Here is a 23,189-nt window from a genome sequence, read left to right on the forward strand (position 1 = left end):
CGATATTTATCGATAGACTGCTCTTATATAAAGCATTAAGCATTTTTACTTAAATCGCTACAGCCACACTGTTGTTGTTACCAGTTTTATAATAGTGTGACCACATTGCGTGTGCCACAATTACAAAAATGGCGTCTGAACAAGACGAAAACGTTGTGATAGAAAATTCAGGTAAAATAACACGAAAAACATGCAATATACTGGATTGCAGTGCGCTGTGAACTATAAATCATATTGCTATTGTGTTATTTCGTGCTTAGCGTAAATATTTCAGCAGCTGTAAAGCATTTTTATGTTGAAAAAACGTGAACATCACGCGGTGCATACGTAAAAACCCACCACATTGTGCAGAGCTCTGCTTACGCATACATATGTACATATTTACAATTTATGTACAGAAACGTGGTTACTTTATCATAAGTGTCTTAATAGTTTATTCTACACTTTTTAGCGCGGCGCACACGCTCCGGCAGACCGGTGGCAACCACACCAGCGCCATCGCGCACGACGCGTCGCACATCTAAGCGGCAAGCGCAGGTCAGTATCTCACACACACACACACACACACACATTCATATGCTTGCCCAAACAATTTTCTGTACGGTTTGTATTTGATGAAAAACATGCATCTTCATGCGGATGTGGCGTTGTTCCATTCGCAAATGATGGTTTCCACGTGATTCTCTGCAAGGGCCAACTGATAAATCAAACCAAGAAAAGAGTTCGAGAGGCAGCTAATGCAAGCTCATTGGACGACAGTTTTATCTAAAAAGAGTTCTTCTCTTTCAGTTAAGCGATCACGAGGAGGAAAACGAAGTCAATAATCTGGCAGCTATGGTGCAGACCGATGAGGAGGAACTGGAGCAGGCTAGAACAGAAGCACCAGTTACTAGTGTTATTGAGGAGATTCAATATGATGAGCTTGCGCAACTGCAGCAAAATCTAGACGACGATGTGGAAATGTTGGCCACAGCCGAAACAACCGCCGGCGTAGATGAGAAGAGCTCTTCATTTCCCTTTGGTGCTGTTGCCGATCAGCATTCAGAAACCAGCGATGAAGTCAAAGAGAGTCGAACCGAAGAAGGTGTGGATACCTCGCTTTTGGCCTCATTGGCCGGCGATAATGCCAACAGTTTGCCCTCTGTGGGCGGCAATGATGAGAGCGAGACGAACACAAAAAAAGCTAACTTTGAGTCAAATGTGTCAGATGCACTGCAGCCCGCCGATGGCAAACACAACTCATCTGAAGATTCTAGTTCGCATCATGCCATTGCCGAGAGCTTAGGCGATGAAATTGACCATGATATGGATACAAGCAATGCGACAATTGTAAACACGGAAATAATTTCAGAAGATGAACTACCGCCACCCACCAAACCGGAGATCAATGATGCCGAAGAGGTATCCGATGAGGAGCTGCCAGCTCCACAGCGTGCAGAGCTGCCCGCCGATGCCGAGGTCATATCCGAAGATGAATTACCCACGCACAACAATAACAACAACAATAACGAGTCAAAAGGAAGCGGGAAGCGTAAAGCGGGTAGAGATGCGAATGAGACGCACGAAAAAATTGATGACGAGCAGCAGCAAAGCAACAGCGAAACGAACACAAAAGTCAAACAAACTGAACAATACAATCCCGGAAGTCCAACCTCAGAGAGTAACGATGCGCCGCCCTCAGAGAAGCGACCCAGAGTTGATGAAGGTGGGAGAATTGATAATAAATCTAGAAAAAAAAAACTGTTTTCAAATCTATAAATTTCTCAAACAGATGCTGAGCACAAAGACAAGGAAAAGGAAAAGGATAGCCAAAAAAGGGATAAAGAGCGTGATAAAGACAAAGAAAAGGAAAAGGACAAAGAGAAGGAGAAGGACAAAGATAAAGAGAAGGAAAAAGATAAAGAACGGAAAAAGTTGCCCGATCTCGATAAATATTGGCGTGTCGTCAAAGACGATCCATCCGATTTTACAGGCTGGACATATTTGCTCCAATACGTGGACAGCGAGGTTGGCGCACACATATCCTCATCTTTAGACTCATTAATCAACTTGTAATTCGGTTATCTCTAATTTTAGTCCGATGCTGAGGCGGCGCGCGAGGCCTACGACACATTCCTGTCGCATTATCCCTACTGTTATGGCTATTGGCGCAAGTATGCGGACTATGAGAAGCGCAAGGGCATCAAGGCCAACTGTTATAAGGTGAGTACCCCACACAATTCAATGCAATTAAACAACTTTGCGATTCTTTGTTTTATGCTTACTATTACGATTACGACAATTGATATTTCATATTTGTTATAATGCAATTTATTATAACTGAATAAAAAATCTACATTCAATAAAAGCAACGATTACCAAAACAAAACAAACTAAATTGCAGAAAGAATAAAACAAACAAGATAATATAGAACACAACTGATCCATCTCCTTTAGTCAGAGGTCAGTGTCAGGGTCAGTCTCAGCATAGGACAGGATCCCGATTGCCCAATCCACTGGTTATGCCGTTGTGTGTACACAGTACACCCTCAATATAGTGTTCCGAAAGGAGTTTCTTCTTAAAATCGCGTAAATTATGCTCTTGAATACATGTGCTAAATGTAAATCGGAGTCGCCCTGTTGGAACCTGGCATAATGAAGAGCAAAATGCTGGATTTCACAGGTGATTTTGATTTCTTAGTCCTGAATTAGTTTTCTTTTGATTCATAAAAATTCATGAATATAATACATTTGATTTAAATTGTATTTGTATTGTTAATATATTCAATAATTTTGAAAATCCCTTCGAAACTACTTAATTTAGTTGTTAATATTGAAAGACAAATTAATGAGACACTTAATCGGGAGTGTCGAACTAAGAGACAAAGATTTTTGAACAATTTTAAACTCTGCGATTTTCAGATTTTGAGCAAACGCTCCAATAAGCTTAGTACTCCACCTTGATCTTCGAATTGCCCGCATAACCTTTGGATTACTCAATCGTAGGCCTGGGATCTTAATGGTCGTCCTTTTCAGTGTGTGTCTTTTACATCATTTTTTTTTTTCATGTTGTCTATGTGTGTTCACTTAGCTGTTACTCTAGATAGAAAAGCAAGCTCACTATTGTTTTAACACATCACTTACGATTATCGGTCTAGTTTTACTAGTAATATTGTGGCTCATACGAAATGGACGCAGTTACACATCAAATTCGATGTATTCCACAACGTACGTTGTTTTAGAACAGAAAAAAAATATATATATATATATAAAAGTAAACCCAACCCCACGCATTCGACTAGTTAGTCGCCTGTTCGTTTATCAACTTCTCTGCTCTACTTCGCACGTTATCGTTATCGTTATCACCATACAACTCCTTCAACTCCTACAACACGTTCTCTCGTGAAGCCGTAAGTAAGTACAAATGGCGTTTAAATGAAATTTTTAAGTCTCACTGTGCAAAAAAAAAAAAAAAATCTAAAATATTTTTTACAAAAACGTGTGTTATATTTTGTGTGTGTGTCTATATTACTTATGTATTTATGTATTGTTAATTAGGCATATTTAAGCTGATTAAGTTAACATCTAAGGCACACTACAATTACAACAACAAGAACAATCCGAGTTAGTTTTTAAGTGTTAAGTCCGGAAGCTGTTCAAGTATTTTTCAAATCTTTGTAAACATTTCTATTTCTTCTCTACGTTCAACAATCAAAAACCTGAAACCGTTTCAAAAAACAAAAAAAAAAAAAACTTTGTTTAAAAAAAATACAAAAATCAAAAACGTAGGTATTTGAGCGTGGTCTGGAAGCTATACCCTTGTCGGTGGATCTGTGGATACATTATTTGATGCACATCAAATCGCATCATGGCGACGAGGAACAATTTATTCGCAGCCAATACGAACGAGCTGTACAGGCGTGCGGCCTGGAGTTTCGTTCCGACAAGCTCTGGGATGCGTACATACGCTGGGAGAACGAATCCAAGCGTTATCAGCGCGTCGTCCAGATCTACGATCGCCTACTCACCATACCCACCCAGGGCTACAATGGCCACTTTGACAAGTAAGTGTTTAGCTAGATTTTATAAAAATTAAATGGACTATTATTATCTGTCTCCCTTTGCAGCTTTCAGGATATCATAAATCAACATGCAATAACTGCCACGCTTAGCAACGAGGAGTTGTTGCGTTTGCGAAAAGAATGGCACGAACGCCAGCTAAACAAATCTTCCAAGTCATCGTCCAAAAGTCGCCGCGACAGCGCCAGTTCAAAGGATTCGAAAGTTGAGCGCGAACGTGATCGCGATCGCGATGCGAAGCATAAGGAAGCGACTGGTGGTAAGTCACCCAAAGATACTAGTGAAACGCCTGATGAATCAGCAACTACAACCGATTTGACCGTAAGCGAGTCATTATCCGCGGTCGCATCGAAGACGACGCCCATAGATTTCAGCGATCTCAGCACGCTAAGCGAGGAGGAGATAACTGCCATCAAGGACAAGGCCATATCGGCGCGCCGCAAGCTGCACAAATTGACGGTCAGTGCGGTCACTGCACGCTGGTCCTTCGAAGAGGGTATCAAGCGGCCGTATTTCCATGTAAAGCCACTGGAACGTGCACAGCTCAAAAACTGGAAAGATTATCTTGACTTTGAGATCGAAAAGGGCGATCGGGAACGCATTTTGGTTCTCTTTGAACGTTGTCTCATCGCCTGCGCCTTGTACGATGAGTTCTGGCTGAAGATGCTGCGTTATCTGGAGTCACTGAATGACCAAAGTCAAAGTATATTGAATATCACACGCGATGTCTATCGGCGCGCTTGTCGCATCCATCATCCAGAGAAGCCGAGTCTGCATTTAATGTGGGCCGCTTTCGAGGAGTGCCAGCTGAATTTTGATGGCGCCGCCGAAGTGCTAGAGCGCATAGAGCAGCGTTGTCCTAATCTCTTACAGATTGCCTATCGCCGCATTAACGTGGAGCGACGTCGCGGCTCCCTAGACAAAGCCCGTGAGCTATACAAGCATTATATAGAGCACAGCAAGAACAAAGCCATTGCCGGCAGCTTGGCCATCAAATATGCCCGATTTCTTAATAAGATCTGCAATGATCTAGATGCTGGCCTGGCTGCACTGCAGCAAGCGTTAGAGCGCGATCCTGCCAACACACGCGTTGCCTTACAAATGATTGATTTGTGCTTGCAGCGGCCACAAGTTGTTGAGCAGGAGGTGGTACAGATTATGGACAAGTTTATGGCACGCGCTGACATTGAGCCAGATCAGAAGGTGCTTTTTGCACAGCGCAAAGTCGAGTTTCTAGAGGATTTCGGCAGCACTGCCAGGGGACTGCAGGATGCGCAACGGGCGCTACAACTGGCACTGAGCAAGGCCAGCGAAGCAAAGAAAAGGTACGACTAGACTGAACTGAAACTAAAAAGAAACTAACTTTTTCTTTTCTTATCCCCAACCAGCAATGACAGCAGTCCCAGTCGCAAGAACTCTACAAACGCCAAGGAGAACGCCGCTGCCTCCAGTGGCTCATCTGCCGCACCAGCTGCTTACAACAATGGGGGCCCGACGGCAGCCAATGCCAACTACAACTACAATTCTGTTAACTCGGGCGCGTATTATGCACAGCAGAGCGGCGGAGCCTATCCGCCGCAGCAGCAGCAATCCTATGACTCCTACTATAATCAATGGGGCGGTGGGTATGGTTCTGGTGGGGGCGCCAGTGCCGGTGGTGCCGGCTACAATTATGGCCAGTGGAGCGGCTATGGCAACTACTACTAAGACAGTCTAGCAGTCGGTCATTGTCATTCCCCGCATCCGCACAGCTTTTGTTAGTGTCAGCGTAAGCTACGTTGAACTCTAGTGTAAAGATATTTGTAATTTTATAATTGATTCTAAAAATACATAATTAAAAGAATATGTAGCATCTAAGTGCTTAAATACATATGTGAATATTATGTGCAAACAGCCACGCCTACAAGAAACCTCACAAAACCAATACAAATTCAAATTCTATACAATATTAATAAAGGATATTAATTTAATCGGTTCACTCTAATTGCTTTTGGTTTTACAATTTATTGGCAATTATTATTACTATTGTTGTTTTCGCGTAAATAGTAAACGTGTCTGGAGCTAAGAATAAAACAAATTTACAGATTTGCAGCAAGTTGAGGCGCTCTTAGAGACATGGTCGATACCAGGCCACCTCGCCACCATTGCAGCCAGTCACTAGTAGTGGTTCCCGTGGACTAAACTTGGCACACAGCACCACATCCTGATGCTCAATAATGTTGGCCAACTCCACCAGCTGTCGTGGATTATGCTTGACCTGGTCCAGCATCAGCTGACTGGGATAATCGCTGCAGTCAGCCTGGTACCCAAGCAGACGTACACCGTTGGCATAAGGCGAGCAAATGATGCGGCCATCCGCTGAAAAGCCCGGCTCCTTGATAAAGCCAGGCTTGTTGTTCGTTTCGGAGGCATAGTAGAGCAGCTTTTTGGCATTCACCAATATGGTATGTGCAGCATTCTCGCCCGAGGATGCCACTGCAGCGGCAGAGATGTTGCTGAGCGGTCGCATGCGTAAAGGTACGCCAAGGTCAAGGCTTGTGGTGGTCTCATTGCTGCTGCTGCCGCTCCCACTGCTACTGCTGCTACTACTACTGCTGCTGCTGCTGCTGCTACTACTGCTGCGACTGCCAGGTGTCTCTGTGGTTAGAGCATCTGGTGGCTCACCTCCAGCTGCAACACGGGTACGTGCCGCACCACTCAGCAGACGACTGGCCAACGAGGAACGCAGTGGCAGCACCCCACTACTGATGGCGTACACAAAATTATAGCCGCTGACATGGTTGGTGGAGTTGCGTGCACGACTTTGGCGTATGGCGCGCTCCTGCACTGTCACCTCAGCCGCCCAGATGTCCGGTATGAAGCTATCGGAGCGCGCACTGACCAACGACATGGTGCCATTCACTCTGCGTGGATAAAAGATGCGGCGTACTTGAGACCGTGCATGTGAACGCTGATCGGACTCATCTTGGTCTGTGTCACTGGCCTGTGGCAATAGTGTGCGCTTCTTTTTTGTCAAGGGCTCGTCCTCGTCATCGTTATCGTCATCAATCGGTTCGGGCTCCTCGTTAATATCGTGTATGCACGTCCATTCGCTCTGTTCATCGCAGCTCACATTACGCGTCAGCATGCAGCGACATTGTGGATGTATCTGCAGCGCCATTATCATTTCAGCATCGTTTTGCTCGGGAAAATCGGTAACGAGCTCCACGCGATTCTTTTTCTGGTGCCTTGAAAATACATGATCGTATTTAGCGGCCTGAGGTATATACTGGTCGCCCAGCTGCATAAGTCTATAGATGCCAGGCTAAAAAGGGTACACATAGTTGCCAGTTAGCACAGTTTGAGAAGTTCAACGAAATGGTCACTCACTCTAAATCCACACAAATCCTTGTGTAATGTGGTCAGATCCAAGTGATGCACGATCATAATGTAACCGCTGCTGGTGCACAAGACAAGCTTATCGCCAGCTGGTGAGATGCGACAGCGCATCAGACCACTGGCATGAAAGACACGTTGTGAGATAAGGCCCTGCTCTGTCTGCGATTTGATGTCCCATGTAAATATGCTGCCATCAAAGCCAGAGGTAACGAGCAGGTTGTCCTTTGAGGAGTACTCAATGTTTTTCACCCAATTTGAGTGACCGTGCAAAACGCGCAGTTTTTCCTTCATATTGCGCAGATCCCACAAGGCCACTGTGAAGTCATCCGAGCCAGTAGCAAACAGACGATCATCATAAAATCTATAAACAATATTATAACAAGCGCTGCTGAAAACGATGCTCAAAGCCAAGGATACTCACTTAATGCAATTGACACTGTCTGTGTGCGCATCTGGTATTTTGAAGATTTCCTTTTGTGTGATTGCATCAAAGACCAGAACGCACTTGCGCTCCGTGGCCGCAACAACTATGTTGCCATCGGCATTAAACTCCAGATTAAATATGGCACCAGTGTCCTGTCCGGCTGTGCCAGGTTTACAATTGGAATGGTAACTGTTAAACATGCCCATCGAGCTGTAAATGCGACGCATCAATAAGTTCTCATCGCCCGTGTGCTTATGCTGATGCAGCCAGCAGCTCTCTCGCCGACTCAGATACTGATCCATGGTGTTATTCTGTGCACAATCCGTTTAGCTCGTTGCCCCTTCAGGAGATCTGTTGGCTTGTGTATACAAAATTTTTACGACAGAGTAGAGATGTCAATATCGGTAAATCTGTTACCGGTGACTGCGAACCATCGAATCACATTCAGTTCAATTTGATTTTGCGCACAATTTAATTAAAACCAATTGCATTTTATAAATAATTTATTAACAAAATTTCCCCCCCTAACAAAGGCCAGCTTTATTACATTTATAAGTTCTGTACGGTTTCAGATTAACATAAACATGTGACAGCCCTGACCCTGATTGTGACTGGTTTAAATATCGACATTGTTGCAACTGGCACTTTTAATTTAAATGCTTGAATGGATTTAATAATTGCAAGAAATATATCGCACTTACCGCACAGTTCAAATTGTTAAAAAAAAACTTAGATTTAAATTTAAAAAAAAATCAAAATATGTGTGCAACTTTGCATCTAATATCTATAATTTTGCTTAGCACTTTTAGGCATTCTAATCAAATGGCAACATGCTTATTTTACGTACTTTTTTAACTCTTTTGTTTATAATTTTTTTCAAGCTTATACTAACTGCATTACCAATATCTCTTATTACCACTGATTTATTTATATCCTTAAACCTGCTTCCCTGCTACCACTGCAGCCCTGGCAAGAGTGACCGTACTTATGCCACAAACCATTGCCTGGCCACACTTGTTTTGATGGGTAATAAACAAAAAAAAAATGAACAGTTTTGCTGCAAGTTAAACAGTAAATATGTAGCATAAGCACTTAAGCAGAAAGTTAAATAAACCGCGACATCATCATGGAGCGCTTCGCTTTCAAGATTGATGCGGCTCTCAAGGCGAACTTGTACAAGATCTGTCGTCTGTGCGGCATCGATAATCCGTCCAAGGTGCCAATACTACCCAATGAAAGCGATGTTATAGACCTGGACGAGCCCAGTTTGAGCCAAAAAGTCTATGAGCTGGTCGGCTTTGTGGTAAGGCACATATATCCATTTAAGGGGCGTGGCGTAATTTAGAAAACAACACCCCATTTGCAGGTGACACAGGACGATAAAATGCCGCAGACAATGTGCAGCCTATGCGTAGATAAAATCAATGATTTTTACGAGTTTCGAGAAATGTGTTTCGCGACAAACAATCAAACGCGGAAGCTACTTGGCCTCAAAGATGTGGATACACAAAAGGTAAGCAGTACCCACAGTCCACAATCATACCGACCCATCAACGAATTATGTCCCATTCACAGATGTTGGATGTCAAGCCGATATTTAAAAAGGAGCCGCTAACAGTCGCTACACCTGCGAAGCGTGGGCGTAAACGTAAAACGGAGGACTCTGCGTTAACAGCTCCCAGCACCAGCGCAAAGTCCACAACGATGAATATTGCGTTGGATGCCGTCAAAAATGAGCCATTCAACTGGCGGAAGAAGCTGCGCCTGCAGCACCAACAGCTGGCTCCGAGCAAAACTGAAGTGTAAGCAACTTATGGGAACCACATAAATCCTAATCTTAAAAATGTACTATTTTCATGCGCAGCAAGGAAGAGCCCACAGAGGTTGTCAAATTTACTATGTCCGCGAAGAAAGCCCGTAAGGCAAGTTGCAGCGTGTGCGGCGAACGCTTTGAGAACAAGGAGCTGGTCGAGGAACACAAGGCGACATCACATGTGCCCACTGTATTGCGCTACACTTGTACTGCCTGCAATCAGAGTCACCACAGTCTCAGCGATATCAAAGCCCATCAGCTCTGGCATAAACTTTCAAAGACGCCATACCAGTGTCCGCTGTGCGATGCAATCGTTGCAAATAACTATGCCTACACGCGACATCTGCGGGAGCACACATCGCCCACGCCCATCGAATCGCTGGTGCTTGACCGCGAGTGCCCGCTGTGCAGGAAAACGTTTCTAACAAATTTCTTTTATAATACACATCCTTGTGCCCGGCGCACACGCCAATGTGGTGGCTGCAGTCGTCTGCTCAACAGTGAAATCGCCTATATGCGCCATGCACCGCACTGTGCTAAGATTTATTTAAATCACTCCAAGCATATAATGCCCGAGGCAGCTGACAATGAAGCGCAGATGCGCATTAAGAATGAAAACGATGTGGACGCCGAGGAGAATAATCACTCGTCCATCGAATACACGCAGGCGGGAGACATGCAGCCAGTAGTCGTACTCGAACGCTTAGCATCCCCGCTATTGCGCGAATCGTCTGTGGCCAGCTCGCTGGGCCGAAGCAGTGATCGTGTGTCATCTAAAACGTATTTGAAGCGCGTCGATCAGTTGCTAAAAAATACAATGAGCACGCTTGTTAGTATTAAACATGAGCCGGAGGTGCACATCGATGATACCGGACCGCCGCTTGCATTGGAGCAGCCCGAAAGCGAGCCAGATGACGACCCATCTGCCTGTGATGATTTCCACGCAGATGCAGGCAACGATGACAGCGATGAGGATGCGGCCAGTGGCAGTGCCAATGCAGTAGCAATTGCACCAATTGTCTCTGTAAAGCAGGAGTCATTTGATGAATCTTATGAGAAGCAGCCAATGTCCAGCAGCGATGGCGTACAAATAAAACAAGAGCCGCTCAAGCTGAAGCTAAAGATAACCAAAAATCATGGGCAGCTCAATTCATCCATCGTAGATGATGATGACAACGAGGTGCTGTCAAAGAGTGCTAAAAAGAAAAAGAAACGAAAGCATAAGGAGCGTAATAAGGAGTCCGAAGTTGGCGACAAAGCGACGCCAACGGCTACAGCACCCAATGAATCTCCAACCGAAAAAACAGTAGAAGCTGCAGGCAGCGCAATTGTGTCCATCAAGCAGGAGCGTTTGGATGACAACTATGCGGGTGATTGTGTGCCACAGGTCGAGTACGAACCGCAGGCCACGGTTATGACGAGCATACCCATGCTCCAGCTAGGGGGCAACTACAGTGAATTAAACCAAGAGGCGTCAACAGCGACGGCAGAGCTGGAAGATGTAAAACCGAATCGCTTAGAGCTAGACCGTATAATGCAAATAACGCATATAGCCAGCGGTGTGGTCATGGCAGAGGAGGCAATGCCCCCAGAGAGCGCCGTGGAGGCAGTGCCCAACGAAGATCACATGGAGAAACTAACAAAGCCTCTCAAGAAAACTGCAACCAAGTCCACAGCACGTAAAAGCACCGGCGGTGGCGTGCCACGTGAGGTTGCATCTTCTTCAAGTCTACGGCCATCTGAACTGCAACTACCACAAATTGTGGCAGTGGAAAGTGGCGCCTCGGTACCCTTCAATGCGGCTGCCATCAAGCCGGAGCCACTGAACCGTGGCTATGCGGATGAGCAGGAATGGAGTGAGCAAGGCGAACAAGAAGCAGAACAGCACGAAGCTGAAAAATCTAATGAGATCAACCACAATGAGAAAATAGACGAAGAGTCTGCCTATATAAACAGTCTAGATCTCAGTAATGTGATTATTAAGCAGGAGAAGGATTTGCATATCTCCGATGTCGATATCAATGGCAGCGAAGCTGACAATATACATTACAATGGGTTGCACGAGAGTGAGGACAGCGACGAGGATGAGGATGACGATGGAAGCGCATCGTCTGCGGATGAAGCTGAGGAGGAAAACATGGACACGTACGAGGAACCGGAGGAGCGCATTTATCGTGAAATTGAGCTGCCGCCATTGGAGGAGCAAAGTCCAAGTAAAAACCCGGCTCCAGAAGCGCAAAGTACGTCGGAAATATTGGCCGTGGATCCGCAATCAGATATGATGACAATAGAGCCGCAGCCAGAAATGTTGCCCATGGAAACTGAGGGTGTGGTGCACACGGAAATATTGCCAGTGGATCCGCGCACAGAAATGATTCCAGGAGAGGCACAGAATGTGGTACAGGAGCCAACAACCAGCGCATTAAATCAAAATCTTGCAGAAACGCAAAGCAAGTTAGAAACTGCGCAAATAGAGCCACAGGATATGACACAGGAGTCGGAGCCTGCTCTAGCGACGGAGCACAATGTTTTGGAGCCGCAAGATGAATCAGTGCCACAATTGGCTTCTGAGAGTGCAGATACGGAGCCGGAACAGGAACCAGCCAATGCAGCACTTTTTAGTTTTGTCATCACCAGCGTTTGTAGTCAGGCAGAGGAGAAGCCAATGGAAGGTAACAACAAGACGAGCGCAAACAACGGCCAGGAGCTATCTCAGGCAGAAGCAACTGAGAAAAACGTAAATAGCGAGGAGCAAAACACGTGTCCAGTTGTAACGCTTAGCGCGCCAAAGGATAATGAAACGCTGGCGCAGCCTTTCTTTGCCAGCTCATCGAACTACTCTTGCGCTGAGGAGCAACAGAATGTGCTGAACCATGAACTGTCTGCAAGTGTTCAAATGCAGCAGGTGAATGAGGCGAATACAGAAGCATCGACAACAAGAGCCTATATTGAGACGTTCGCTGAAGACGAGCGCAGCGCCAACGAAGAGACTGAGAATCGCATCAATGAGCAACAGCAGCAGCAGTTGGAGCAAGTACAGCAGGAGCAGGAGCAGCTGCAGCCACTGCAGCAGCCGCGGTTGGCAGTCAACGATGATTCGAATATCAATGAAATAGCCGAAAATAATAATAATGCCAACATCGAACGGGAGCTCAATGACGATGCGAATGTGGCTCAGGAAAACCCTATACCATAAGCTAGATAATAAATCCTAACATAGTTAAGCAAAAACATACGCTCACATTTATAGAGGCCATAAATCGACCCACTTTGTACATATGAAATGCATATATTCCATGCTGAATCCTTAACCTAAACGCATAATACTCGTATTATGTATATAAATATATACTTTACCAAAATTCGAATAAAGTAATGCATATAAAGCGGCAATTAGTTTAAGTTAGATATACACAACTTTATTTACGTAAATTACATAAATTAATGGCTTATATAATACTATAGAATATATATGTATGTAAAACTATATATATATATAGAATACATGTACGTAGATGTACTTATTTAAATACACAAATCGCACAAAACTCTCTTTCGACTCGTGGACACACACATACAGATTAACGATTCATTAATACAACATGACCATCGACCTCTCAAGTGTCCAAAAAAAAATTATTCTAATTTCAACACATGTGTGTATTGTTTAATGAAATGACTACAAAAATTTGCATTTAATGCACTTTAACTAAAAGCATTAATACTTGGAATTAGTTTAGTTAATAGTTCGAAATTCCCTTAGTTGTGGGTTCAGAAAAACAACTGGGGATTATTATCTTTCGAAGAAGATTAGGAAGCCTTATGGTCTGGTTATATTGGGGGTATTATACACCATTATTATAATCTTGTTACTTATTCAAACAATTTTGCTAATTATTGAATTTTTTATTGTTTTGAGCAAAAAATTTGTTTAATAAATGTTAATAAATTTGCAATTTCGATTAGTCAGTTTGGGGTTGCAATTGCAATATTTCAATTTTTTGAATTACAATTTTATGTTTATTAGTATTGTTATTAAATTGAATAAAACATACATATTCATTCACATTTAGTTATTATAACGCTGATTTGAAAAAATCCTCAGTTCGCGCATTTGTCTAGGCTTAGTTCAAGTTCTATAAGACAACTCCAAATGGGCCGCGACTAACTAGTTTAATTAAGCATATTTTCAGAAAATATATCTTAGGTCTTATATACAGACTTTTGCTTCGGGTTTTTTTTTGTTTTTTGACAGGGGCATATTAATAGTTGTTTTTCTTTTTGGCACATCTCTGAACAAGTTAAGCACATGCAGATATATATTTTAGGTTTATTGTTGTGGATACATATTCATATGTATGTACATAAATATTGTTGTTTTGTTTTTGATAATTTTAAGTCATTTTTGATTATGAATTTCGTTTCTTTTTGAGCAATTAAAAGGAATTATATGCATATGTGAATTGGTAGTGAAAAACAAATAGTTCTTATGCAATCATAATTATTTTCGTTATTTTTTCTTTAGTTTTTTAACTTGTGTTAATAAATTTGCGTATTTTGTTTGTTGTTTAACAGTTTTTAGAAAAATTAAATTAAAGAGGTATGAAAAATTCACTAAACAGTATTTACAGTGATTTATCTGGCGATAAATCAAAATGCCAAAGCACAAATAAAATTATTGCTTATATTTGGAATAATGTGTTTGCCAACAATCATCTCTAATGGCCGCCTAGTTGTTAATCTATTCGGACCAATCGTTGTCCGAGGATGTGCTACTCTCCTCGTCGTCTGAATGCATGACTGTGCCACGTGCCGCAAGTGCACGACGCAGTGCATCGGCCAGGGCATCGGTAGCACCAGCGCTACCATCACTGATCCGCTGTTCAGGTAGTTTACGTTCAGTCACTGGCTTCAAGGTGAAGCCCTCACGTATCTGACCCAGTAGATCGTTGCGCGGATCAACACTATTGCTGCTCGTAGCTACTGGCTCCACCGGCTGTAACGACAATTTATGGTTATTATGATTCCTCAAAAAATAAAACCGTGTTGCACATACCTTAAGCGATTTGCCCTTCCGTATGGCATCCATAAGCGCATTGCGCGTGTCCACTTCGGGCGCAATTTTACTGGCCTGAGCCGATGGTTGCGTTGACGCAATAATCGGCACTTCCGCCACGGCCATGGGTGGTGGTGGCGGTGGAGGAGGTGGCGCAGCCGCTGGAGGTGGTGGCGGTGGTGGAGGCGGCTGTAAGGCAATGACATTAGTTTTAAGTATCGAAATACATTTTAAATCATAACTTACCGCTGCTGCGGGCGGGCAGACCGTTGGTGGTGGCGGTGGCGGTGGAGCCGCATTAATGGGTGGCGGTCTGCTGGGTGGCGGTGGTGCGCGTGCTGCTCCCGGTGCCGTTGTCGGCAATGGTGGCGGCGGCTGTCGCACCGGTGGAGGCGGCGGTGCGGATCTTTGGTTGCCATTCTGTGACTGCAGAAAAATTCAAGTTTGTGTTAATTGGAATACAAATGTGTTGAGTGTGAGTGAGTGTCACGTACATGATGTGGATGATGACGACTCGGCACCGGTGGCGGCATATGCTGCGTTGGTTCCGTGGGCGATTCAATCTCCTCCTGCTTGACCGAGGCCAGCACATTATTGCTCTGTATAAAGTCATAGATGAAGGCGCGTGTATCTCGATCGTTTAGCTGGGACTCGGAGACGCCAGCCTTGGCAAAGAACTTGGTCAGCATCTCATCGCTCTCATTGCCCGTCAAATCGAAGCCCTTGTTCGCATCCCAGCCCACATGGCTGATATGCACAAAATTCGTCGGTTGGCTAATATCCGCTTTGGTCACCTTGCGTTTCTTATCCTTGCCCGCCGAGCCGCTCAGTCCAAAGTTGCTCGACAAGAAGTTTTTGGTTGGTGGCTGCGCGGGCGCCGGTGTCAGCGTTACCGAGTTGATTTTATTGTTGCGCAGCTGCACGGCACCGCTATCTACTGCCGTCGTCGTTGTCGTCGGCATCGGGCTCTTGCCTATAATGGAGGGCGGACGCGCTGGCTCTCGTGACACTGGCGGCATTGGCGCATTGGGAGCTTGTTGGGACTTTTGCCTATTACGCTTCTCCAGACGCTTGCGATTTCGGGTTTCTATTGTGGCGTCCAGGACGCGGAAGAACGAATCGCACTCATCCTCCGAGATAAAGTTTAAGCCCACGTTGCCGTCCTAGAGGAATGTACAAGATAAGTTTTTGCAATTTTCAAGTTTATTGGACCACTTACGCTGCCCTCGAAGGTTAGCAGAAAGGGACGCGATTTGACAATCTGCATGCCATCGTATATCTCATGCTCCCAAATCAGTTCGTTTTTGATCAGGCAGTAGGCGCGCAAAAAATAGGATCGTATGGCGCTATCCTTGACAAAGCAAACGACGCCCGTGTGCTTTTTCTTCCAGTGCGAGTGCGCATTGCCCTCCGTCTTGTAGATCTGCACAACGGCAGTGTTTAGGGTCTGTAAAGATGTAGCAATTTGATTAGCATTTGATCGGTTACCAAATATTAGGGCAGTCCCTAATCCCACAAGCACAAAACAAAGCCCATCTATTATCTAATCGTGTTAGCCCCACCTTCAGTTTGCGCCTCATTTGAATGCAGCGGCCAAAGACTGTGAACCGTCGCGATTGAGTTGAGAAACTCATCTGACTTTCAGTTTCGCGCTCCGGCACTTGGCTTGTCGTAGACCAGGTCTTTGGCCATACGCTGCTTATTTGAATACCGATTAGCCACATTCACTATACATTAGCATATCATGCGAGTTGCCTGGCTGCAACTGCAGCGCTCGCACGCTTGGGATGCCCAGCACGTAGGGCCACAAATTGATAGCCGCCATGGACTCCATTGGAGTCGGGGGAAGCTAGTTTTGTGCGGACTTGCACAATGCGCACTGCGTTATTCTGTCTGTGCGCAACGGAAATGATATTTGTGGTGATTTAAGACTGCGTTTTTCTTCATTTTATTACTATTTGGCAGCGCAGGAAATGCTGGCGACAGCCGCAACGCCAAGGGCCACGAAACTGCCGCAATTAAAATCCTTGCCAAAAGTGCCTATAAAAATTTGTGTAAAAAAAAAAAGCTTAAGCGGCGCCAGTTTCTCGCATCATCATTGAATCAATCGCCAAGAAAACTTTCAACAGTTTCTAAAAACCAAACAAAAGATCTTAAATATAATGCGGATGAGAAGATAATGGAAAGCATGTTAAAAACCCTTTGCCTCTCAAGGTGATTTCTATTTGTTTATTATGCCAATAAAATATCTGCATTTGCAATAGTTGTTTATTTAAGCTGTAAACAAAAATGTATATTGTTAAGGTAGCTGCTGGAGTGAAAATTCAGCTGTGAATTTGAAGCCCAAATTTCATGATGTCGAATGGGGCATATTATTTGAATGAGCTGATGTTAAAAACGGACGCTATGTTACATGGTCATGTTATGTTAACAAGTTTTAAGAACAAGAACTTATATGATAGAAGGCTGTTAAACATTGCCATTCAGTTTGCGTTCTTAAAAGCTTGGAAAGTACAAGTTTGCCTTTTATGCAAAAAGAGTAATGCCCTTGCCATCTGCTACTTTTAATCTTATAATGCACTCTGAAACTTAAGCGTTCTTATTTGCAAGCGACTTTAAAGTTTGTGGCTTCTAATAACTAACATATAATGTTAATTGTCTGTTAAAAGCGAATCTTTAATGTTAAATGGCTGTTATAAACTGAAACAACGTTAGCTGTTAATAAAATACCTATGTATATTGAATGTAATCGAAAACATAGGTTTTATGTCTAAAGACTGCTCTTTCTCATGGGCCTTGCCGGCCATGGCCACAACACTTGACATTTGGCCAAAAATGGTCGGCCCTGACCGAGCCGTGCATGACTCTAATTGATTGCACTTTTCCCATGGGCCACGGCGGTACGAATGTTTATACTAAGTAGCTGTTAGTTATAGAAAAAGCTAAATGTGATGTAATATGGGTTACATTAGCAGCTAATGGCAGCTCAGCTGAACAACTCTCTCTCTCTCTCTCTCTCTGTGTTTATCCCTCTCTGACCTCTGCTGGTTTGAGATGAAAGAGATGTTGACGTTGATGTGTTGCCCACGCGGCGCAAAGTGCGAAATTGTGAACATATTTGAATTTTTATTGATGTTTAAGCGCAGCTGTAAATGTGTGTGTGTGTGTATGTGTGTGTGTGTTTAAGTGTGTGTGTGGACATAAGTAGCATTGTAAAATGATGTCTTGCCTTCTATGTGCATACTACATAAGACAAGCTTGCTGCTGTTGTTGTTGCTGTAGTTATTGTTGTTGTTGCCAAGGCATAAAAATCGATGGCAACAACAAGCGACAATAACAAAAATAACTGGCCGTCACAGCGCAGCTTTGCTAAGTCGCTGTGGTGTGTGTGTGTGTGAGGAGGGCAAGGGAGCAATGGAGCGCATTAAAAGCCCAGCTATAAAAACAACAACAATAACGAGAGCAGCAGCGTCTGCAAAACGGCAATAGCAACAACGAAAACAGACAAAAGACAAAACAGCAATTAGAAAGTCCAGTTGGCACAGTTGGTCAACGTACAGAAATATGCGAGAAATAAGTTTATACAAAATAAATGCAAACAATCGAGCGACAAATGGCCCGCAACAACAACAACAACAACAACAACAACAATAACAAGAGCTGCATCAACAACAGACTGTGAGGTAATTCTGCTCAGCTTTAACGTTATGACACACGCTGACGTCGCAGTCGACGTCGACGCCCGCTGCAACTGCAGCTGTGTCATTAACCACAAACAGCTTTTAAAGGGGCGAGATGGAGGCGTGTTCTATAACTAACATAGCGCTGATATTATTTTATACACGGCACCCACTAAATGGGGGAGGGGGTGGAGTTCGCTAAATGAGACGAAATTAACAGGTTGCCACCTTTTAGAATGGAATGTTATTATATAAATATGTGCGATCCGTTAAAAATTAAAATTTGGAAAATTCATTTCATAATAAATGTGTTATGTTATGTAAAATGCTCTAGAAATGAGTACAGGGGGGATAAGCGCGTTAAGCCTTTTCTGCTTGTTTTCAGCCTTTTTGTCCAAAACTAAGCCCAGGTCTTCTTAAATGCTGTTTAATCGCGTCTCTGTTACAGGGTATTCGTCAGTTGGACCGTCTTACACTAAGCCAGATCTAATTGTTTTAGCGTGTTTTTCTTTTTTCTGAGTTCAAAAGCATTTTAAATATTTGTCAATGGAAAGTCGAAAATTAGCAAAGCGTGAATTACAATTAAAACAAGACACAACAACTTTTACATATCGTGTGAGCATTATAATTAAATACATAGCTAGCCAGATATGGATCGCATCATATTTAGAGTGTAGTGAGAAATTGCTGTGTGTGTTTTTTTTTTGTGTTACCATGTTTCAATTTATTCTTTAAGGCCCCAACTTTGCTATCTGTAATTTGTTTTGGCATTGGTTAGGGAACGTATCGGATGTACTATGGCTGCGATAAGATAAGTCTGACCAGTATTTGTTCCATAGAGTTTATCAATTGCAAAAGCTAATCAACTTTTTGAATACTTTAAGCATGTCTGTGCTTGTGTTTGTTTTCGCCTCGACTCAATATTTTTCGGTGCGAATAAAAAAAAAAAACAAACTACTTTGTAAATATGTCGCTGGGCGATTCATTGTAGACCTAAGTCCCAAAGCAATTGCTGATAACAAAATTCAGGGATATCTATCATATGAATTGCAAATTCAATGAACAACGAATCTAATGTTACCAAATGTGTTCATGGATCATCATTAGGTGTTACTTGAGCTACTGCCTCCACGCAGGAAATGCTTCATTAGACTGAACATCAAATGACATACAACCTCGATATAGTTAACTACGAAACGACAGACAAATGGACAGGGCAGTTCTTTTGAATAATTTTAACAATATAGATAGGGTATCAAGGAAAATAAGAAATAATGACAATTTGCTTGAGTTATCTTGAAGATCAAGAGATTTACGTAAAAGCTTGCCCTTGAATAGTTCGTAAGTCAGCTTTATAATATAATTTAAATAGTTTATGGGGTAGCCTAGAAAACTGCCTAGAAAACCTGAAAAATCTCAAATATCAGAAAAAGTCCTTATAATTTTTTAATTCCACGAAGTATTTTTAACGCTTTTAGTTCACATTAAGTTTGATTTCACAGAAAGTGAAAAGTAAGTTTGTCATAACGAAGGCGCACTGTAGTTACAGATGCGTGCGTGTGTGTGTGTGTGTGTGTGTGTGTGATTACATTGTGACGCACTAAAATGCAGAAAAAAAATGTAAACGACTTTATCGCCAACGCTTGTCGAAAGTGTTTTACAAATTTGCAACATTAATCACACGGCATTAATCATACATACTTAACGTTTAAATAACTATATTTGTGGCATAAATGTATTATTGTGTGCGTATTTATCAATTGACTTACCTGACACTTGCGTCCCAGTAGCCTAAAGACCGCATCGTTCTCATCCTGGGTCAGCTGTGTGCTGGACGCATTGTTTTTGGGTCGCGGCAGCCCGGCTGCCTGTTGACCCTCCTGTGACCTCATGCTGCTCGTACTAATCATTTATGCGGCGGCGCAACGGCTGTGCTGTGTAACGTATATGCATTTATTAAAAAAAACAACTCACACAATAACGGCGAATTGTGAGACAAATGTATTAATTGAATAAGCACAAACACAGTGAGGCCCAAATAAAACAAATCACAGTTAAGGCGAAAATTTTGGTCAACTGAATTTATGGTTTGTTTTTTTCTTGACTATGAATAATAGATGCAGCAGCAGCAGCGACAGCAAACGCTAACAGAGACTCGAGACTATTGTAATATTGGGGCGCTGGCAAAGAAGCAGCAGGCAGAGGCAGCGGCAGCAGCAGCAGAGGCAGCGGCAGCGGCAGCGGCTGTTAACGCCAAAGTTGAGTCACAGTTGGCCCAGTCAGTTGGCCAGCTGCGTACAAAACGTGGGCAAAGGCGCTGGCGCTGTCGCTGTCGCTGTCACTGGCTTTAGCTTTGGCCTGGCTAAATGCGCTCTGGCTGTTATCTTTGGCAACTGATTAGCTACGAATGTATCTACATTTGTGTGTGCGTGTGTGTGTGTGTGTGCGCGTTGAAAGTTATTTAACAAATACACAAGGTGTTCACTTTTGGCCTGCAATAAAACGCGACACTGCGCAGCTAACTGAAGATGTCAATGACAATATCGATGACAACAGCAGCAGCAGCAGCAGCAGCAGCACACACAACAACAACAACACCTGTCTGCTCCAGGTGGGGTGGCAATGTAAATAGACGCTTGAAAAACTGCCAGACAGCAGCACAAGCCCTGTTCACTCCCTTGTTTCTCAAGGTCTTTTAGCGTGGCTGCATATTGCGCACAATAATAATTATTGATTTTTTTTGTTTTTATTTTTTTTTCACGTATTTTGTTTGTTTGTCACTTTGGCTCACTCGTTGCTGTTGCTGCTTTTCGCTGCCTGTGGATAGCTTGTTTTTTTTTTATTTTAATAAAAATCTTAAAATACCAGCACAGTGTGACCGCAAACTGAAAATAGAAAATTGCTTAAGAGTTGCCTGCGCCTCGATAGGGCCGATTTTATATGCAAGCTATCGTTATCGATAACACCGCGCACAGGGCTACCACGCCGCGAATTGAAAACCCCGCACGAGCATTGCCGTTAATTTAAAAGTAATATAAGTTTTTCTGTTTTAACTATCTGTTTAATCTACTTTTTCACGCGCATCTATATACATTTATGTGAATGGATTTGTATTCACTGAAATTAGTTCGTCCGATAGGAATACCTAGTGAACTGTAAAATGTAAAACATGACCGCTAAAAGGCCCGTTCCAAGACTATCTCCAAAGGCAGTCAAAAACGGTATGGCCGAGGTATCCGGATCGATTTTACAGTGCCAGAGCATATGCACCAGCAAGTGTGCGGTCCATAACAGGATCAGCAATTGCAATAAGCTCGCTAAAACAAAGGCGGCAACAAACACTATATGTACGTTTGATTTCAGCGTGTAAATGTAGTCGGCCAGATACACTTGCATTAAATTACAGGGTAGCGAAATGGCAATGACAATCCGGGAAACACGCGAATATATTGTGCCATAGCAAAGTACACGATGTGGCGACTCACAGATTCGCGTGCCTTCCGGCAATTTGCCAAGAACTCCGCTGCGCTGGTAGAGCAAGGAACTCATATTGTTCGCCTGGACAGATCCCAGATTGCCGCCGCTCCCATTGATAATAGGAGAGAAGACGGCAAATCCACGATATTGTTCCGCCGATGAGCCGAGCACAAACCCAGAAAACTCGCTTATGCACAGTGCCCCAATCACAGATATCCAGCCATAGATCAGCACCGGTCGCGTATAGACATTATGCCACACCAGAATGACCATTAATGGCAGCAGTATCACCACATACGATCCAAGGATAAGTATGTTAACCCAACTGGAGCTCTTATCCATCTCGTACAGAAATGCGGCTGTGAATGACAGCAAGCTAACGGACGTCACATCGCCAATGGAGGCCACCATGGGCGTGGCCATATAATCGGGATTGAAGCGATATCGTTGCGAGAACAATATAATCAGCAGCAGCATTGTGTCCAGTATTATGCAGGATGTGGATGCCGTAATAATGGCTGAGGCTGCCAGGGTCAAAAGATTCTGAACCATTAGCGTGCGCCCAATAATGGATTTGAGCACCACCGTAAAGATGACCAGGAACAGTGAGCACACAATGGCCTGCACCTGAACCACGGCCAAATTGCCAATAACTATTTTGCGTATATCGGATTTTTCGCGCATATTCCCCATGGCGGATTGGGTGCACAGTCGTGCCGCCACGCACATATCCAGATTGCCCTTGAGGCCGCACAATCCGGGCACCAGAACAAACAGCTCGTTCATCTCCTTGTAAACGGTCCAATTTTCCACCTTGCCCAGCATTACGCCAGCCGTAATGGTGCCCATGCTGGCCATGATAAACGGTATAAGTATCTGGCCAAGTGTCGCATACCAGGGCTCCCTATACACATAATCGGCATTCTCTTCGTCGGTTTCTCTATTCAAAACGGGTGAATCAGCCGCAAGAGCTGGAATTTCAGTTGGCAAACCTATAGGCCGACCGATGCCTGACAGAACCATTTGCCCTAAATTCCACCTAACAACTAAAAATAAATTCAAAAATCTAAAGTTTTTTTTTTTTCTCTCAGAGCACTTGAATGATGTTAATCCCAACTGACTGACGATTGACCGACTGACTGATTGACTGACTGCTTGATGACCAATGCAATCCTCAAGAACTATGAAGCTAAAATTGTACTTTAGGTAACTCATTTCCAACGAGCCTTTGGTTCATATTCATTTGAGGGGTATTTCACACGTTCTCGGAAAATCCATTCCACTTGGGAGTGAAATCTTGAG

At 43.6% G+C, this 23,189-nt stretch overlaps 5 protein-coding genes across 8 annotated transcripts; 2 read left to right on the plus strand and 3 right to left on the minus strand.

Annotated features, from left to right (window-relative positions):
- The first annotated feature begins 35 nt into the window (after positions 1-35).
- Prp39 (pre-mRNA processing factor 39) lies at positions 36-6,043 on the plus strand. 2 transcript variants are annotated; one of them, XM_015171559.3, is made up of 9 exons: positions 36-171; positions 452-537; positions 790-1,084; positions 1,352-1,705; positions 1,772-2,007; positions 2,077-2,202; positions 3,769-4,043; positions 4,107-5,384; positions 5,448-6,043. In XM_015171559.3, the coding sequence occupies exons 1-9, from the start codon at positions 129-131 to the stop codon at positions 5,764-5,766; spliced, it is 3,012 nt and encodes a 1,003-aa protein (XP_015027045.1). In that variant the 5' UTR covers positions 36-128; the 3' UTR covers positions 5,767-6,043. The 2 variants fall into 2 exon arrangements, with proteins under 2 accessions (XP_015027045.1, XP_002053977.1); XM_002053941.4 differs by having other exon boundaries at positions 790-1,705.
- Positions 6,039-8,421, minus strand: LOC6629695 (DDB1- and CUL4-associated factor 10 homolog). Of its 2 annotated transcripts, none has more exons than XM_015172085.3 (4): positions 8,279-8,421; positions 7,859-8,219; positions 7,429-7,798; positions 6,039-7,363 (listed from the first exon to the last, which is right to left on the minus strand). In XM_015172085.3, exons 2-4 carry the CDS (start codon positions 8,161-8,163, stop codon positions 6,167-6,169), a joined length of 1,872 nt encoding a protein of 623 aa, XP_015027571.1. In that variant the 5' UTR covers positions 8,164-8,219; positions 8,279-8,421; the 3' UTR covers positions 6,039-6,166. The 2 variants fall into 2 exon arrangements, with proteins under 2 accessions (XP_015027571.1, XP_002053976.1); XM_002053940.4 differs by having other exon boundaries at positions 7,859-8,212; positions 8,279-8,401.
- Positions 8,422-8,843: 422 nt separating this feature from the next.
- On the plus strand, positions 8,844-13,289 carry LOC6629694 (centrosome-associated zinc finger protein Cp190). The gene is made up of 4 exons (XM_002053939.4): positions 8,844-9,164; positions 9,228-9,374; positions 9,437-9,663; positions 9,726-13,289. The coding sequence occupies exons 1-4, from the start codon at positions 8,988-8,990 to the stop codon at positions 12,868-12,870; spliced, it is 3,696 nt and encodes a 1,231-aa protein (XP_002053975.1). The 5' UTR covers positions 8,844-8,987; the 3' UTR covers positions 12,871-13,289.
- A 270-nt stretch (positions 13,290-13,559) lies between these two features.
- WASp (WASP actin nucleation promoting factor) lies at positions 13,560-21,293 on the minus strand. 2 transcript variants are annotated; one of them, XM_032436856.2, is made up of 7 exons: positions 21,276-21,293; positions 20,180-20,344; positions 15,950-16,177; positions 15,225-15,893; positions 14,977-15,156; positions 14,731-14,919; positions 13,560-14,670 (listed from the first exon to the last, which is right to left on the minus strand). In XM_032436856.2, the coding sequence occupies exons 2-7, from the start codon at positions 20,318-20,320 to the stop codon at positions 14,416-14,418; spliced, it is 1,662 nt and encodes a 553-aa protein (XP_032292747.1). In that variant the 5' UTR covers positions 20,321-20,344; positions 21,276-21,293; the 3' UTR covers positions 13,560-14,415. The 2 variants fall into 2 exon arrangements, with proteins under 2 accessions (XP_032292747.1, XP_032292741.1); XM_032436850.2 differs by lacking the exon at positions 21,276-21,293 and adding an exon at positions 21,202-21,272.
- Positions 21,294-21,555: 262 nt separating this feature from the next.
- On the minus strand, positions 21,556-22,745 carry LOC6629692 (solute carrier family 41 member 1). Its single transcript, XM_002053937.2, has 2 exons — positions 21,896-22,745; positions 21,556-21,563 (listed from the first exon to the last, which is right to left on the minus strand). Exons 1-2 carry the CDS (start codon positions 22,743-22,745, stop codon positions 21,556-21,558), a joined length of 858 nt encoding a protein of 285 aa, XP_002053973.2.
- Between the last annotated feature and the right edge of the window lie 444 nt (positions 22,746-23,189).

The sequence above is a fragment of the Drosophila virilis genome, chromosome 2 (genome assembly GCF_030788295.1).
Source record: "Drosophila virilis strain 15010-1051.87 chromosome 2, Dvir_AGI_RSII-ME, whole genome shotgun sequence".
In the NCBI taxonomy this organism is placed as follows: Eukaryota; Metazoa; Arthropoda; class Insecta; order Diptera; family Drosophilidae; genus Drosophila; species Drosophila virilis.